At 64.4% G+C, this 14,738-nt stretch overlaps 1 protein-coding gene across 1 annotated transcript in view; it reads right to left on the bottom strand.

The window, feature by feature from the left end:
• LOC105826682 (guanine nucleotide exchange factor VAV2) overlaps nt 1–12,150 on the bottom strand; it is a 44,149-nt gene extending 31,999 nt beyond the window's left edge. Inside the window, exons 1-5 of the mRNA XM_012664690.1 lie at nt 12,107–12,150; nt 9,589–9,691; nt 6,730–6,828; nt 5,045–5,113; nt 3,982–4,082 (exon numbers count right to left, since the gene is read on the bottom strand). Of these exons, the coding sequence (XP_012520144.1) occupies nt 3,982–4,082; nt 5,045–5,113; nt 6,730–6,828; nt 9,589–9,691; nt 12,107–12,150 (416 nt within the window). The remainder of the gene's footprint in view (nt 1–3,981; nt 4,083–5,044; nt 5,114–6,729; nt 6,829–9,588; nt 9,692–12,106) is intronic.
• Nucleotides 12,151–14,738: the final 2,588 nt, after the last annotated feature.

Raw genomic sequence — 14,738 nt, 5'->3', positions numbered from 1 at the left:
GACCCCAAACCAGGTCCTGGGCCGCCCTGCGCCGTGCTGCCCTCTGAGGACGGCCCAGAACCACCACAGGGAACCACGGGGACCTGCCACCCTCAGGCCCCCAGCCTATCCCACGGCCCCTCAGGAAAGAGCCTCCCGGCCCATCCTGGGGACCAAGGTACGGAGGCTGGTGGGGGGAGCGACCTTCACCCCATTCAGAACCCCCCAGGAACAAGCCCCCTCACGCAGCGTCCCCCCACAAAGTGTCATTTGTGGGTGCTGGGGATGCGCGCAAGGCCCATGGGATCACGTGGACACCCCGTCGCCTGCTGATGTCCCACGCCTCCACGGTCCCCTCACTCTCAAGACACCCGTGTGCAGGTGCGGCTGAGCCGGTCCAGTGACGGCCTGGCCCTCCCTGTCTGGGGAGGGCTCCGCGTGGCGCCTGACTGAGCCCCAGTGGACGTTTGTCCCGTGCCTGCAGCTCCGGACCGGCTGGGCCAGCCTGAGCCCCTTAGATGCCGCGCTCTGCCTGGTCAGCCGGGGCCCAGGTTAGGCAGAGAAGGAGCTGGAAGGGGCTTTCCTCACACCACACCCACCAGGGCCCCCACACCAGCCACAGCACGGCTGGGCTGGCAGCCTTCTCCACTGGGCAAACTTCTATACATCCCTCAAAACCCTTTCCTCTCACTGCCTTCTCCATGTCACCTTCCCCTCCCCACCCCTAGGCCCAGCAGGGCCAGATGCAGAATCAAGGACACAGGTCTGGGGCAGCAGGGCAGAGGCGTGTCCACCTGGGCAGGAGTCCGTGGAGGAGCCCACGCCGGGTCACCCCAACACCTGCCCAGCAGCTTTGTGCTCCTGGGATGCCCCATTCCTCCCCTTGCCCCACATCCCGCTTGGAGCCCAGGCCAGCGCCAAGCGCTCACGCACGGTGCAGCGTGGCCATGGCCACAGGCCTGCGCACAGGTCCTTCCCCGCGCTGGATGAACGGACGGGGAGACTGCGGCCTGCGCAGCGAGCAGGGGAGACGCTGCTGGGGAAGGGCGGGCCTCCGCTAAGAAGCTGAAAGGCCGGGCGCACCGCACACGCGGCCTCGCTGCACCCTCAGAAGTGCCACCTCCAGGACAGGTGCTAAGGCTCAGAGGTGACTGCCTTCTGAGGTCGCCCAGCAACCGGGTGGCAGGGCCACATTCCAAAGCGAACCCACGTGGCTCCCAGGCCCAGTGTTCCCGCCCCACGGTGAGGCCTCTGCAGGGACACTCTCAGCCTCGGGGGGCCTGAGCCCTCGTCCCCCAGCCCAGCTGCAGGTCCGACAGCAGCGGCTGCCCTCCCCCCCATGGCAGCCCCGTGGGCACCTGAGGTAGAGAGGGAACCCGACCAGGACCCACTGGCCAGCCCCGTGACACCTGCCTTGTGCCTGGTGGGCATCGTGAAACCAGTGTTAGACTCCGGCCTCCAGCAGTGAGAACGCAGCCCCTCTGCGCGAAGCCACTGTAGTTGTGGTCACTGTCACAGCCACCCCAGGACATTCACACAGACTCCTGCACCCCCACCCAAGGCACAGCGCTCCTGAGTGCCTGCCCCACGCCACGTAGTGGGGGCCACAGGGTCCCAAGGGGGCACGGTTTGACTTTTCCTTGAAAATTCAGAGAAACTGAGAGTGAGTCTGAGCCTACTGGAGGAGACCGTTAAGGAGGCAGAAGGCTGCAGGCCCCATTTCAACCCCGAGCATCCACTACGGTTAAGAAAACGACCCCCACTTGGAAACGCGGCAGCACCCGGAGCACCGGCCTGCCAGGGCGCGGGGCCGGGACCGCAGCCCATCTGGCACTGGCTGGCTGCGCCACGCAGACCGTTCAGGTGCAAGTGGTCGCTCGTGACAGAGAAGACAGCCCCAGAGACCCAGGTGCCGTCACCCCGTGAGGCGCGAGTGTGCTGCATCCAGCGCTCTGCCCGGTTCCCGCGTTCACGAGTTAACAGACACGTGACACAGGCTCGGTTTGTCTGTACCAGGGTCGCGGTATTTAAACGTGAACGCTGAGCGTGCTCCTCACCAAAGGGAGCGGGAAGGCATCTCCTGGGGGAGGCTGCGGCGGCCGTTTCCTCTCCCTGCGCAGGCCCAGCCTCTCCGCTGCAGGGACGGGCTACGGCCAGGTCCTGCCTGGGATGCAGGAACGAGCTGGGACCACGCGGGGCATGGACACTAGACAGAGCCAGAGCTAAAGGCCTCTTGGCTTCACAGGTCCACGGGCAGCCGCCCCGCCTGCATCCCCGGCGCTGGCCCGTGTGCGCCTGCCGGTGCCTCTCCAGCTCTCCAGCTCACCCGCGACCTCTCCACGGGCACTGCCTGCTCCCTCCAGAAACCCCCAGCTCCGGTTCCCTGGACGGCGGGCTCTGGGACTGTCCTGAGGGGAGATGGCCCCTTGCTTGGGGCTACAGAACACGCGGGGGAGGCACCTCCAGGTTTCCTGGGGAAGGTGCCTGAGAGTCCAGCCCTGGGACTGTCCCCACTGCCTCCACAGGGACGGTGAGCTGAGCTGAGACCCCCAGCGGACAGTGCAGGGGCCCCTCCCACAGATGAGGGACAGATGGACGTGGGGTCCCCATATGTGGGCCTAGGACCACGTGGCCAGGCGGCCCCCAGACCCCACATCCGACCCTTCACGCAGGGGACCCAGGAAGCCCCAGGCGGCTCCGTGAGCAGCCAGGTTCGGGAACACAGATCCCTGCCGGCTCCTTCTCCAGAGCCTCGGAGTGACAGAGCGCAGGCACCATCTCCTGAGGGATCTCTCAGGATCCCCACGGCTGAGAACGCGCCTCCGGCCTCCTACGCAGCAGGCGTCTCCAAGCCCCTCCCGTCGCACCTCACCCTCGCCGGCATCCACGCTTTAAAGCAATGGCCGCCGAGGCTCAAGAGGGAGAAGCAGCAGCCAGAGACCTCCGCTGGGGAGGCAGAGCCACCCTGACCGCTGCCCCCTCACAGCTGGTTAGAAGCTTCTGGAATCCCTCTCCTTCCCCGCTGAGCTCCGGCAGGGCAGTCCGGAAAACAGAAGGCCAGTCGCGCACTCCCCGCATCAATGCACTGCGCACGGAAGGGCTTAAAGCCAGACTCAGATAAACACACGGGGGCCCACACGGTGACGTTTTCTTTCCAGGCGAGTTGTGACCTCCCCATGACGAAGGCCTGGGGCATCAGAGGGGCCACCGATGGGCACGATTAACACGGCGGGTTCTGGCAGCGTTGGGACCAGTACTGCCTCTGCTGCTGGACACAGGCCGAGTCCCCGCTGCAATTCCATGGAGGACTGGGGGCCGCCTGTGGGTCCCGAGGTTACGGACCCGCCATGGTAGCCTTTTGCTGGGCGTGGGCCAGCCACGTGGGCAGCACAGCTCAGCTCCAATTCACCCGCGGGCGCTGAAGACACAGATGTCTCTCTGTCCCTGACTGATGGTGAAGTAAGTCGAAGTTTGGTGTCACGTGCTGTCAGCAGAGTGGAGAAGGGGCCCAGCCCAGGAACCCCAGAACTGAGACTTCAGCCACGGCACAGTTCGCTGCCCACTGAGTCACTGCTCTGTCCCTGTGTCCCCAGACCCCTCACTCAGGCTCGCACGGAGCAGGCAGGTCTCTGTGTCGATGAAAGCGGCTGGGACACACTCATCTTCCCACCCGGGTGGAGAGCCCTGGCGGGGCCCGGCGTCCCCAGGACGCTCAAGGAGGCGCACCGTGATGTCATGAGCGCCAGCCTGCTACCAAGACCCCGCACGAGCGAGGGGCGGGGGTGCTGCTGGGGCACCCCAGGAGGCCCCCCGGACTGTCATGGGTAGGGAAGGCAGTTTGTAAGCGAGGAAGGGTCCAGAGGAGGGTGGCCAGCGCCACAGAATGCTCCAGAGCCTGAGGTTCCCGCCTGTGGAACCCCCGCTGCTGCCCCGTCCCCGGGGCAGGTCTTGAGGAGCCAGATGCTCTCCCAAAGGCCACGGACGGAAGCCACAGCCACTCACCTTTCCTTGAACTCGAGGAAGACCTTGGCCAGAGCGCCGCCCCCTGCCGTCACGGACACGCCGATGGCCCTCAGGAAGCTGTGGTGCACCCTGATCAGGTCCTGGGACAGAAAGAGCCATTAGCGCAGCACCGGGCCCACCGAGGCGCGAGGGGCACGCCACCGTGACACACCCTGGCGGCTCTGCTGTGTCTGTCGGGGGCATCTGTGTGAGGGGCCTGGGCTGGGCTGCACCTGCATCCCCACTAACAGCGGGTGTGACCCGGTAGAAGGTTCTACAGCACAGAGGCGCCCACGGTGTGGCTGGAGGGGACGCCCACAGCCGGCATCAGCCCGTCCGACACACCACGGCCAACCCAGGGCAGGCTCCAGGGCTGGAATGGACAGCAACGCGTGGCGCTGCTTCTCCCAGCCAGCACCCTGGGGAGTCCCCTTCCCACCCCAGACTCTTCCTGTCCGCGGTCACCGTCCTGGCCACGGCTCACGGCAGGATGAACTCTGGGTCAGGCGGGGCACAGAGGGCAGGAAGCTCCGGGGTCTGGGTCAGTTCATCCAGGAGAGCGTGAGCAGAGCCCACCCCTCGAGCGGGCCAGAGGCGGAGGGAGGCAGGACGGAGCCACCAGCACCAGCCACTGCCCCGTGGCTGCCGGGCCAAAAGGAAGGGCCAGGAGCACCGTGCTCCCAGAGCAGGCCCACCCCTGCATGGCCTCCAGAGCCTCGGGCCAACCCGCCTGCTCTGCCACCAGGTTGAGGCAAGTCTCCACGTGGGGACCTGCCTGTCACACATTCGTGTTTGGCATCCAGGAGCAGGAGGGCTTCTCAGAGAGGTGGGGGCACATTTCTCCCCAACAGCCCACTTGTGGGGTCTCCAGGGCCTCTCCCAGGGCTGTGCACGCCTGTGCCACACCCGCCGTGCGCAAGTAGGGCGCCTCTCGTGCCCTGCCTGGACACCTCGCGCCCCAGCCACCCCCAAGTCCAAAGTCCCTGGAGAGGGGGCAGGGCTCTCCCCCAAGCCACCATGGAACCAACAGGGACGGCAGCGCCCAAGCTGGCTGGACCCTCACCTCCAAGTTGATGAAGACGGCCGCCATGTCCGCCGGGCTCAGCACCAGCCGCAGGGGGCTCATGTAGTTCTGGAAGAGAGAAGCCTCCACTGGGCCTCGGCCAGGGGCTGCCCACCCCGTCAAGGCTGCCGCCACCGGCAGCAGGGTCCCTGGCGAGGCTCCGCAGGCCAGGTACAGGGGAGTCCCAAGCCATGACTGGCTCGGTCCTGCAGTGACAAGTGCCTTGGGGGACCTATTGGGGGTGGGTGGGACGGTGCCCAGGCAGCCGTCCCTATGCCCTGGACCATGATGAGAGTCCCGAGATGGACGCTGATGTCATTTGTGGGAAGGACAGGGCCATTGCCCAAGGGCACCCTTCCAGAAGGACAGGGCCACAGTTCCCAGCCAGCATGCAAACACCTGAGCTGTGCTCCTGCGCACGCCCCCAAAGCTGCCATCAGAAAGGACACTGTCCACCCCCAGAGGCAAGCAAGTCCTCCCGCCCCAGCCTTAGATGAGACCGGAAGTGAAAACAAGGGCACGTGAGAGTGTCCACACCACCCGCTCCTCTCCCAGGCCCCACCCCGGGGCTCCTGGCCGGGACTGGCAGCAGCTCGTGGTGCGTCCAGTGGGCCCAGCAGCTGGGCTCGTCCTTGGCCCCCATGTGGGGCGGAGAGAGCTGTCAAGAGGGACAGGCACCGGTGGCCGCTGTGCGTGGCTAAGTGGTTCTACCTATGCCGAGCGGGGGCCGGCTTGGCCTCTCTGGGCTGTTTCCTCGCCTGTGACAGGGGCCTGCAATGCCTACCTAGCGTGGCTAGGGGTGGCCCACAGGGGCCCTTCCTGAGCACACCCCCTGCCCCACCTGAGACAGGCACGGCGCCTCCCAGAAGGAGCCGATCTCGGAGCCTCTGCTGGGGAGGACGGGCAAGGCTTTGAGGGGACCGGAGGGCCTGGGCCAGGCTGTGCAGCTGGGACAGGCACCAAGCACTGGGTGGGGGGAGGAAGGGCCCGGCCCGAGCAAGGCAGGCCTGGCCCAAGGGGCATCCCAAGTCTCCTGGGGGGAGGCGCCACACTGCCCTAGACAGTGAGGGACTCACTTAGGTGTCCCCACAGCCACCCTGGACTCCATAGCCAGTAAGATTCTATCTTGAAAACAGTGTTGTTTTTCTCACCCCAGTAAGCATGGGCAGTTGGCAATGAGGACATATAAGTCACAGGGCGAAGCCCCAGAGCCGGGCCTCCTATGGGACAGGGGCCAGAGTGGGTGGGGCAGGTGAAGGCCACCTGTGTCCCCAGGGGCTCGGCAGGCAGAGGGAGAGGACTTCAGAGGCCGAGGGCAGAGCAGCCGTCCCCGGAGCTCCAAGTCTGCCGCTCAGGCCATCGGCCCGACCACGTTCCACACAGGATACTCCCGCTGCCTGGGGCGGCTGCCGGTCCCACGTCACAGAGGGACGCAGAGCAAAGAGGTCAGACATGGTCCTCAGTGGCAGGCACACGTCGGCGAGCACGCACACACGGCTCAGAGCTGTGGGGACTGGGACGGCCGCCTCCTCTGCGCGGAAGGTGCCTGACAGTAGGGCAGAGAGGGCCACTGGCCATCTGGTCACAGCTGCCCAAGTCCCGGCCTGACGACTGCATTGCAGGAGACCTGAGGCCCCGCCATGACATCAGGCAGCCGTGGCCACCATCCGGTGGCCCACGCTCACCTTCTCGATGTCCTCCAGCGTCCGGTAGTACTTGGCCTCGGTCTCCTGTATCTCCAGCAAGCAGCAGCTCCTCTTGTCATCCTCGGTCATGCCCATCTTCTGGAGGAGGGACAGGAGACACGTGCCAGGACCCCCGTGGGCCTGGCTGCCAGCCGCCCACACCGCAAGGCCCAGCCACCCGCCCCACGTGACAAGAAGACGCCTCTGGGGTTTGGCCACGAGATCTCTGGGGGTAAAACGGTGAGGCAAGAAGGGAGACAGGCGGCCTGGGGCCTCCCATCCATTTTGCCGATGGGGAAACTGAGGCACGGGGGGGTGGGGACGTGAGGTTGGGACAGTGCCAAGGAAGGCCTGGAGGCTTCTAGAACCCTAGGTTCCTGTTCCTCTGATATGAGTCTCCATTCTTCACCACACTGAGGTGAGGGCCTCAGAAACTGCCCTCTCCAGCGCGCACAGGTCCTCGCTATGGGGTGGGCGGTGCCACTGTGCTCCCCACGGGCCACGCCCACCACCATGCAGGCATCCCAGCGCCAATCATCCCGCAGACCAGGTTGCCCCTGGTCACCACGCGTCCACTGTTCTCCACCCACGGCGCCTGAGATGACAGGGTCACTGGGGTCACACCTCCAGAGCAGGACCTGTCCCGCCTCCAGGAGGACACAGCCTGGCTGCCGGGCAGGGGGAGCCGGCAGGTGGGGCACGGGGGCAGGGGCGGGTTTTCCCAACAGCTTCCTTGGGTTCCTCTGCACTGAGTGAGCCATCTCTGCCAGAGGCTCTGGGCAAACGGTGCTGGGAACTGTGACCTGCCACTGCACTTACGTCGGCCCTGAGACTGTCACCATCCTCCAAGCAGTGCCCAAGGTCCCCTTTGAGTCCGCCAGGCCCAGCTCTCCAGGGCAACGTGCAAGATGAGGCCAAGCAGAGCCCCCGAGGCTCCTTCCCAAGCCCAGGCCCTGCCCAGCAAGGGGCCTCATGGGGAGCGTTGGGGTACACGATACCCCCAAAACCATGTGTGCCTGATGGCGTCTCCCTGGAGACAGGGTCCCGAGTCTTCTCAAAGAGGTCTGAGACCTCCCCTAAAGGTCGAGAAGATGGTGCTGGCAGAACGTCCCCTGTCCCCCCTTACGGGCCACTTACCTGCATGTACCTAATCTGAGAGCATGGGAAATAAACGAGAGACAGCACTGGTTAGCGGGGGCCACTCTGTCCTCTCAAGCTGTGGCTGGGGATGTCCAGGACGCCCACCCCACAGTTAGCCAACAGCCCAGAAGTCAGGGCGCGGCCCCTCTGTGGGCCGGGCTGGGTGGAGAGGAGACGGCGCGGGGACCAGGGTCCCACAGCACCTCCCCCACGTCTGGGCTCTGCAAGTGGCACCTACCGTCCTCTGGCTTTGTCTTTGAGGAAGTCACCATGTCATGACCTTGCACTTAAACCGTTCAGGTAGTTCCAGACATGACACGGGAAGAGATAAAACCAGCTATTTTATCTCAGAGGTCCCTGGCAGCAAGCAAGAGTTCCCCCAGCCCCCAATCGACTGGACGGCTTGAGAGCTCCAGCACCGCACTGGGCGTTAGGACCGGCGCTGGGCGTTAGGACACTGCGCCGGGCGAGGCAGGCAGGACGCCAGCCCATCCCCAGGACACAGGAGCGTGGCTTCCCCACCGGCAGGCTCTGCAAACAGCCCCATGTCCCCTCCCGTGCGCTTCAGAACCAGGGACAGCAGCAGGCTCCAGGACTGCCTGCCCTGTGGTCTCCGGCCAGGCTAGAGGGGTCCCCACAGAGAAAGCCTGCGTGGCCTGGGGGCGGGCACCTTCCGAGCAGCCCCCCAGGCACGGCGCCCACGTGCACCCCAGGATCCCAGCCTTCAGGGGACTTGGAGGCGAGGGGCCCGCTCAGAGCTCACGGCCAAACCCAGAAGGCTCTCCGGGCTTTCGCAGGAACTTTCGGGCCCGCGCTGGGGAGTGACGGGGTCCTCCAGCAGCAGGGACCGTGGCTCGGCCTTCCTGCCCCGCTACCAGACTTTCCGGAAGGCTCAGGAGCAGAGCCGCCCCTCCGCTCCCCAAAAGGGCCCATCCTCTGTGGAGCCAGACCCTGGCTACGGTGGCGACAGAAGCCACCACCAGGCCCTTCAGGGCAAAGTGGGAAACCTGCTTGGCAGCAGGGCCCGGTGCTGGGGACCCACTGCCGCACCTCCTTGGCACTCCCCGTGCGCGCCAGTGGATGCGGCCGGGCTTGGTGGGGGGCAGGGGTGTCCCTGGAAGACCTCTAGGGACTTATCTGTTTCCCAGCTTTTTGTTCCCCCACCACCGGCTGGTTATTCCGGCACGGAAGGAAACACTGAGATTTGCTTTTCGAGAGATTTCCCGTTTCTCCAGGGAAGGCAAAGGGCATCGAAAGGCCCACGGTTGGCCAGTGGCATCTTGCCCGCCTCTCGGGAGCCTGGGGGTCCGAGGGCACCACGGCCTACCCCACCCCCGCCCTCTGGACCCTGCACCCCCCCACAGCAGCTGCTGGCAACACACTGGCAGGAGAGGTTACAGCCAGCGCCTGCGTGGGGCAAACACCTCTGCAGCGTAAGGCACACGGCCCGCTGACTGTGCCAGCACCGCCCCTCGCTCTCCGCAGAGGAGATGATGTACGCTGGGGCACACCCAGCTCGGAGTCACCGCCCCAGGGCTCCCTGGGCAGGAAGGCCGAAGAGCGCCACGACAGCACACCTGAGGCACCTCAGGACACCTCCACGGGGTGGGGGTGCGGTGTTCCCAGGATGCTCCGCCCTCCAGACGCCCCCACAGTTCTGCTAAGCAAGGCAGGTGCCCTGCAGGCGAGCGGTGGGGGGGCGGGGGGCTTACCGCTTACCATGGGCTGCTGCACCTCCACCTTGATGATGTCCTCGTAGATGTCGTCCCCTCCGTCCTCACACGGGACGCAGTCGTAGATGTCCTCCCCCAGGTCATGCTCGCTGCACAGGAGGAGGCTGGTTAGCAGGGAGGCGCAGGGCGAGCCCACCAGGGACACAGATGGCCGAGGCCAAGGTGCGGTCCCTGCTCCAGCCTCAGTCTACAGAACGGGGATGCCAATGCCTGCGGGTTCAGAGTCCGAACCGGCGTAGGGAACGTCATCTTACTCTGCCCGCTGCCTACGCGACAAGTTTCTGCAGGACCCGCCACGGAAGAGTCCAACGTCTCCAGCCCTTGGGTCAAGGCTGGGACACAGGCCAGACGCCCGGGGCGGGACCCTGCCTTCTCCAGATCTTCCCACTGCAAGGCTACGGCAGCGCCCAGCTCCGGCCTGCGGGAGGAACCCACCTTCCCCGGCCCGCGCCTGTGGCCTGGAGCCCTGAGCGCTCTCAGCCCAGCCCAGGGTCTCCCAGTCCTCGCAGCCAAGGTGCAAGGGTCACGGGCACGCAGGGAGGGACGCGGAGCTTGAGTCGGACCTTCCCAAACCAGCGCCAGGAAATCACCGCCTCATCGGCAGTGCAGAAAAGCTTTGTTTCGGCTCATGACTGTGGCTTGATTCTACTCCAACGAGCTGCCCTTTGCCTGCAGGACTTAGTTCAGGGGACACCTTGTCCAGGAGGTCTCCAGGACGTCCCACCTCATCTGTGCTCCAGGCCTCCTGGCTCGCTGCCGTGCGGGTCATCGGCTGCGATCCCAGTGATTCTGAAAGTGGCTGTTGACCTACCTCTCCCCTGGATGAAATCAACTTCGTCCCTTCTGAACCTCCACCCCTGACACGGGTAGGCGCTCGGAGAAGTTTCCACGGAGTCGGCAAACGAGCCAATCCATTCACCCACCCACTCCCACAGGCCCCGCTTGGGGGGGTCACTGCACCTGGGGTCTCAGGGACAGGAGCACCCCAGGCCCAGGCCGGCCGAGGTCTTCAGCTCTGCCGTCCGGCGTGTCCAGGGGAGGCTGTGCCCAGAAGCCGGCCCTGCGGGCCCTCAGCTCTGTGCGGGGACGCACCTCACAGCCTGGGCTCAAGGCGGGCCCGGCAAATCTCACTTCCAGAAGGCACGTAAAGGCTATGGAGCCCCACCGCCACCCCCCAGGGGCACGGAGGGAGGGAGGCCAGGGCAGGGTGAGACCGGCACCCGCTCTTGACCACCCCCTCCCGCTTTCTCAGGCTGGGGGATCAGAGGGGGCCGGTGTGTCTGTGTTCAAGGACGGTGCACGCAGCCAGAGGGGTCTCCACAAAGCCCTAACACCTTCCCTGTGGGACCCTCAGCCTCCCCACATGCTGTCCCCGAGGACTGCCCCCCGCTCTGCCCGAAGTTAGCAGGTTCTAGGCGAGCAGCTGTGGGGGCTCTTTCAGCAGGCGCAGCCCCCCGGACTTCTGTTGCGCAGCAGAGCGAGGCTGGCGGCAAAGCCTGTCGGGAACTCTGACACTGCGGAACGGAGGCGAGATCGGGAGCTTCCGGGCTGCTGAGCCGGACAACTGAGAGGTAGGGCGAGGCCTCCACGCTCTGGGGACAGACAGCGGCTTCGTGCAGTGCAGGTGCACGGAAGCAGGGCAGGGGCAGGGGTGGAGAGTTGGCTGTTAAATATTCTAAAAGCCAGTGAAATGGATAAAAATGGCTACAAGTTGGGCCAGGATAGGGGATCCTGAGGTCGCCCAGTGTGGGATGGCAGACAGTCATTGTGGGGACACCCTGGGTCCGGGACCGTCCCCCCAGTCCCGCTGGGAGTCCTTTCAACAAAGATCTCTGTGCAGCCTCCGCCACGAATCACCCACAGCTGGTGCCCGAGATGGCCAAGCGCCCCCAGGCTCATTGCTGGACGGCGGGGCAGCCGACAGGGACGCCCCCTCGCTCCCAGCCTCCCTCCTGTGCCTGGTCATGTGCTCACCGGCTACACGCTCACGGTGGGCGCAGCTCTGACGGCAGGCCTGGGGGGATGGGTGAACCAGGATGGATCCGTCGGTCTGGGGGGCTCCAGCCCCACCAGGAGGCCACAGGAGCACGGTGGTGTTTGAGGGGAGGGCAGTGACGGCCCAAGCGGTCAGGAGCTTCCCGGACAGATGAGGCTTGAAGGAGGCTTCGAAGCCGTGTGGACCTAGACAGGGTGCTGGGGGGGCACGGTTCCTCCCCCACGCCCCTTCCTCAGCCCCGTGTGTAAGTCAGACTGGCTCTGCGGGTCCAGGTGCGGCCCTGCACGTACAGAACACCCGCTGTGTGTCAACGGGAGACGGGCCATGTGCGGGTTCTCCACCACAGCTCTGCCGAGGTTTCCAACGGCCAAAATGCGCCCGCAGCTGCAAGGCGTGGACAAATGGACACGCCTGTGTAGATCACACCCTACGCCACACGCGAGACAATCTCGCCTCATCTCCCCTAAAAGCTCCCCCCTTCCGCAGTCGCCACCCGACGTCTCCCCACCAGAGGTCAGTCCTGTCTACGGGGAGCGTCGACGCGCCGTGCATCGCGCCGCCTTTGTGTCCGGCTCCTTTTCCGCCGCACCGCCCGGTGGTCGCGCTTACTGCTGAGTACTAATCCGCGGCACAGTAACAATGTGTCATCCATTCTGCTGTCTGACGGACGTCTGGGCTGCTTCCGAGTTCGGGTCATTGCGAATAAAATCTGCCACGTGAGTACTGAAGTCTTGTGTGTGTGTCGGGGGGACACACACTTTCATTGCTTTTGGGAATGAGATTCCACCAGGACGGGAGTTGCCGGGTCAAAGGGCAGCCATATGTTCAACTTCCCGAGCAACTGCCGAACGTCCTCCGAAGCGGCGGAGCACCCCTCCCCGGCAGCGAGCGCAAGCTGCAGCTGCTCCGCGGCCGCCGTCTCTGCGGTCTCAGACGCTGAGTGGCATGCGGCGAGACAGCGCCGTGGTCTCACTCTGCACTTCCCTCATGACTGACGCCACCGAGGAGTCTTCCGCGTACTCACCGCTCAAGGCTGCCGTCCGTCTCTGAACACGCACTGTCTTCTGTCCTCTTCGATCCAGGAGCTCTTACGTCATCTGGATCCGAGTCGGATGTGCTTTACGATTTCTGCCCCGTCTGGTCGGCAACTCGTTTTCTTAGCGGTTCCTTGACAGGCCTCGTTTTTAACTCCATGGACTCTAACCTACCCGCGGTGTGCGTCTGCCGTGGAACGTCGTTCCGGCCCGCCGACCGGCCGTCCCTCCGTGTGCCGACGCCCCTGCGTCTTCACTGGTTTTACAGAAAGCCCTGCAATCAGGTAGCGCAAATCCGCCGGCTTCGCTCTTTTACACGACTTTTGGCTACTCTGAGATCGTTTGCATTTTCATACAAACTTTAGAATCATCTTGTCAGTTTCTCAAAAAAAAAAAAAAAAGTCTGCTGGGATCAGAAACTGCTGGAATCCAGGGTTTAATGTGGGAGAACTGACATCTTCGTATCATCTTCCCATCCCTAAGCACAGCCTACGCGTTCGGTTATTTAAGTGTTCACTAACGTCTCTCGGCAAAGTGCTGTCGTATCATCACAGAGGTTTGGGGTTCAGGAAGTGCAGGGCTTTCCCCAGCGCTTTTCCTGCCTTCTTCACTCCTCTCGACTCTGGGGGTTTGGGACCCAAACCGCTCCTGTCGGCCCTGCCGGACGCCGCCCCTCCCCCATCTCCTTTCCGCTCAGGCGCGCGACTTCCAGCGGACTGTCTTCCAGTCCAACGCCTCTTCCCTCTGCTGTCCGCAAGCTTTCATCGAGCGACTCCAGTGACAGCTCATTCTGGAAATTCTGCTTTTCAGTTTTACAATTTCCACCTGCCCCGTCTGAACGGTGTCTCTCTGCCGAGGCTCCCAGCTGTGCGTCCATGCGTCACACGCCGTCCTCTGAGTCCTCAACCGTATTTATAAAAGCTGCCTGGTGGTGAATTTGACTGAGCCGAGGCTGCCCAGACAGTTGGGAAAACGGTATTTCTGTGTGTGTCTGTGAGGGTGTTTCCGGACAGGTTGGCATTTGAATCGGAGACCAGGCAAACAAGCTCGACCCTCGCCACCGAGGGCGGCGTCATCCCACGGGGAGCCTGGGTAGAAGAGGGAGGTAGAGGAGGGGCAGACGCGCTTCTCCTGCCCTCCGACGCCGGGACTCCCGCTCGCGGGAGGGAGGGTCCGGCTGTGCACGCGTGCGCTATTTTCCCGCTCTGAGCCTCAGCTTACACCCATGCAAATGGAGTTGTTTTAAAGGTTACAAGTGACATATCTGAGGAGGTCTGACTTTCAGTCGTGGTAGAGTAGTGTGGGCAGCCTGATGTCCCTGCAGCCGGCGACTACACAACTGCCCCCACCCCCTCAGTCCTCAGGCCTGGGCCCCGGGATGGACACGTCGCTGGCCCCTGATGGACCACAGCAGCAGCTGCCCTGGTCTCTGGCCTGCAGTCAGCCACCCCCGCTGGGACTCTCTGGCCTCCAGAATGGCACGAGCCAACGCCCGTGGTAAACGCCCTCTCATCTACCTCCACGGGTCCTGTGGGTTGTTTCTCTGCACGGCGCTGATGAACGCGGCCGCCGCCGGCACCTCTGAGCCCGCTACGCCGGCCCTATCGCCCATCTGTTCCCCAGCGTGACTCACTCCCCCGTTTCCTGCACTTGGCGGTTTATTTATTGGACACGGGACATTATGAATGAGACATTGCGGAGACTCTGCGTCCCACAACTTCTGACATTGTGAGTGCGCAGCCAGCCGGACCCCTCCCTCCCACGGGCACCTCCCTGAGAACGAGCCGGACAGCGCGGCCCTGCCCACCCCTGTGCTCGAAGGCAGGACAGGACCATGGGACTGAGAGGCTGGGTACAGCCCAGGGGTCACCCCGACATGGGACTGAAGACACTGGGCACACTCCTGGGGGTCACCCCTACACACATTCACCCCACATTCTGAGCTTGCTCTTCTTTCCCACATCCGTGACGACGGGGACATCCGTTCCCCCAGGCCTGCTCCCCACTCGTCTGTTCTCACTGACCAGGGCACCGAGGCTGAGCCACCAGGCGTGAGTGGCAAAGCTGTGTTTTGGAATCTTAACTCGGGACAGAGAAACCTCAGCA

The sequence above is a fragment of the Propithecus coquereli genome, unplaced genomic scaffold, assembly GCF_000956105.1.
Source record: "Propithecus coquereli isolate 6110/MARCELLA unplaced genomic scaffold, Pcoq_1.0 Scaffold907, whole genome shotgun sequence".
NCBI lineage: Eukaryota > Metazoa > Chordata > Mammalia > Primates > Indriidae > Propithecus > Propithecus coquereli.
The sequence above is the reverse complement of the archived record's forward strand: the minus strand, read 5'-3'. Positions and strand labels throughout refer to the sequence as shown.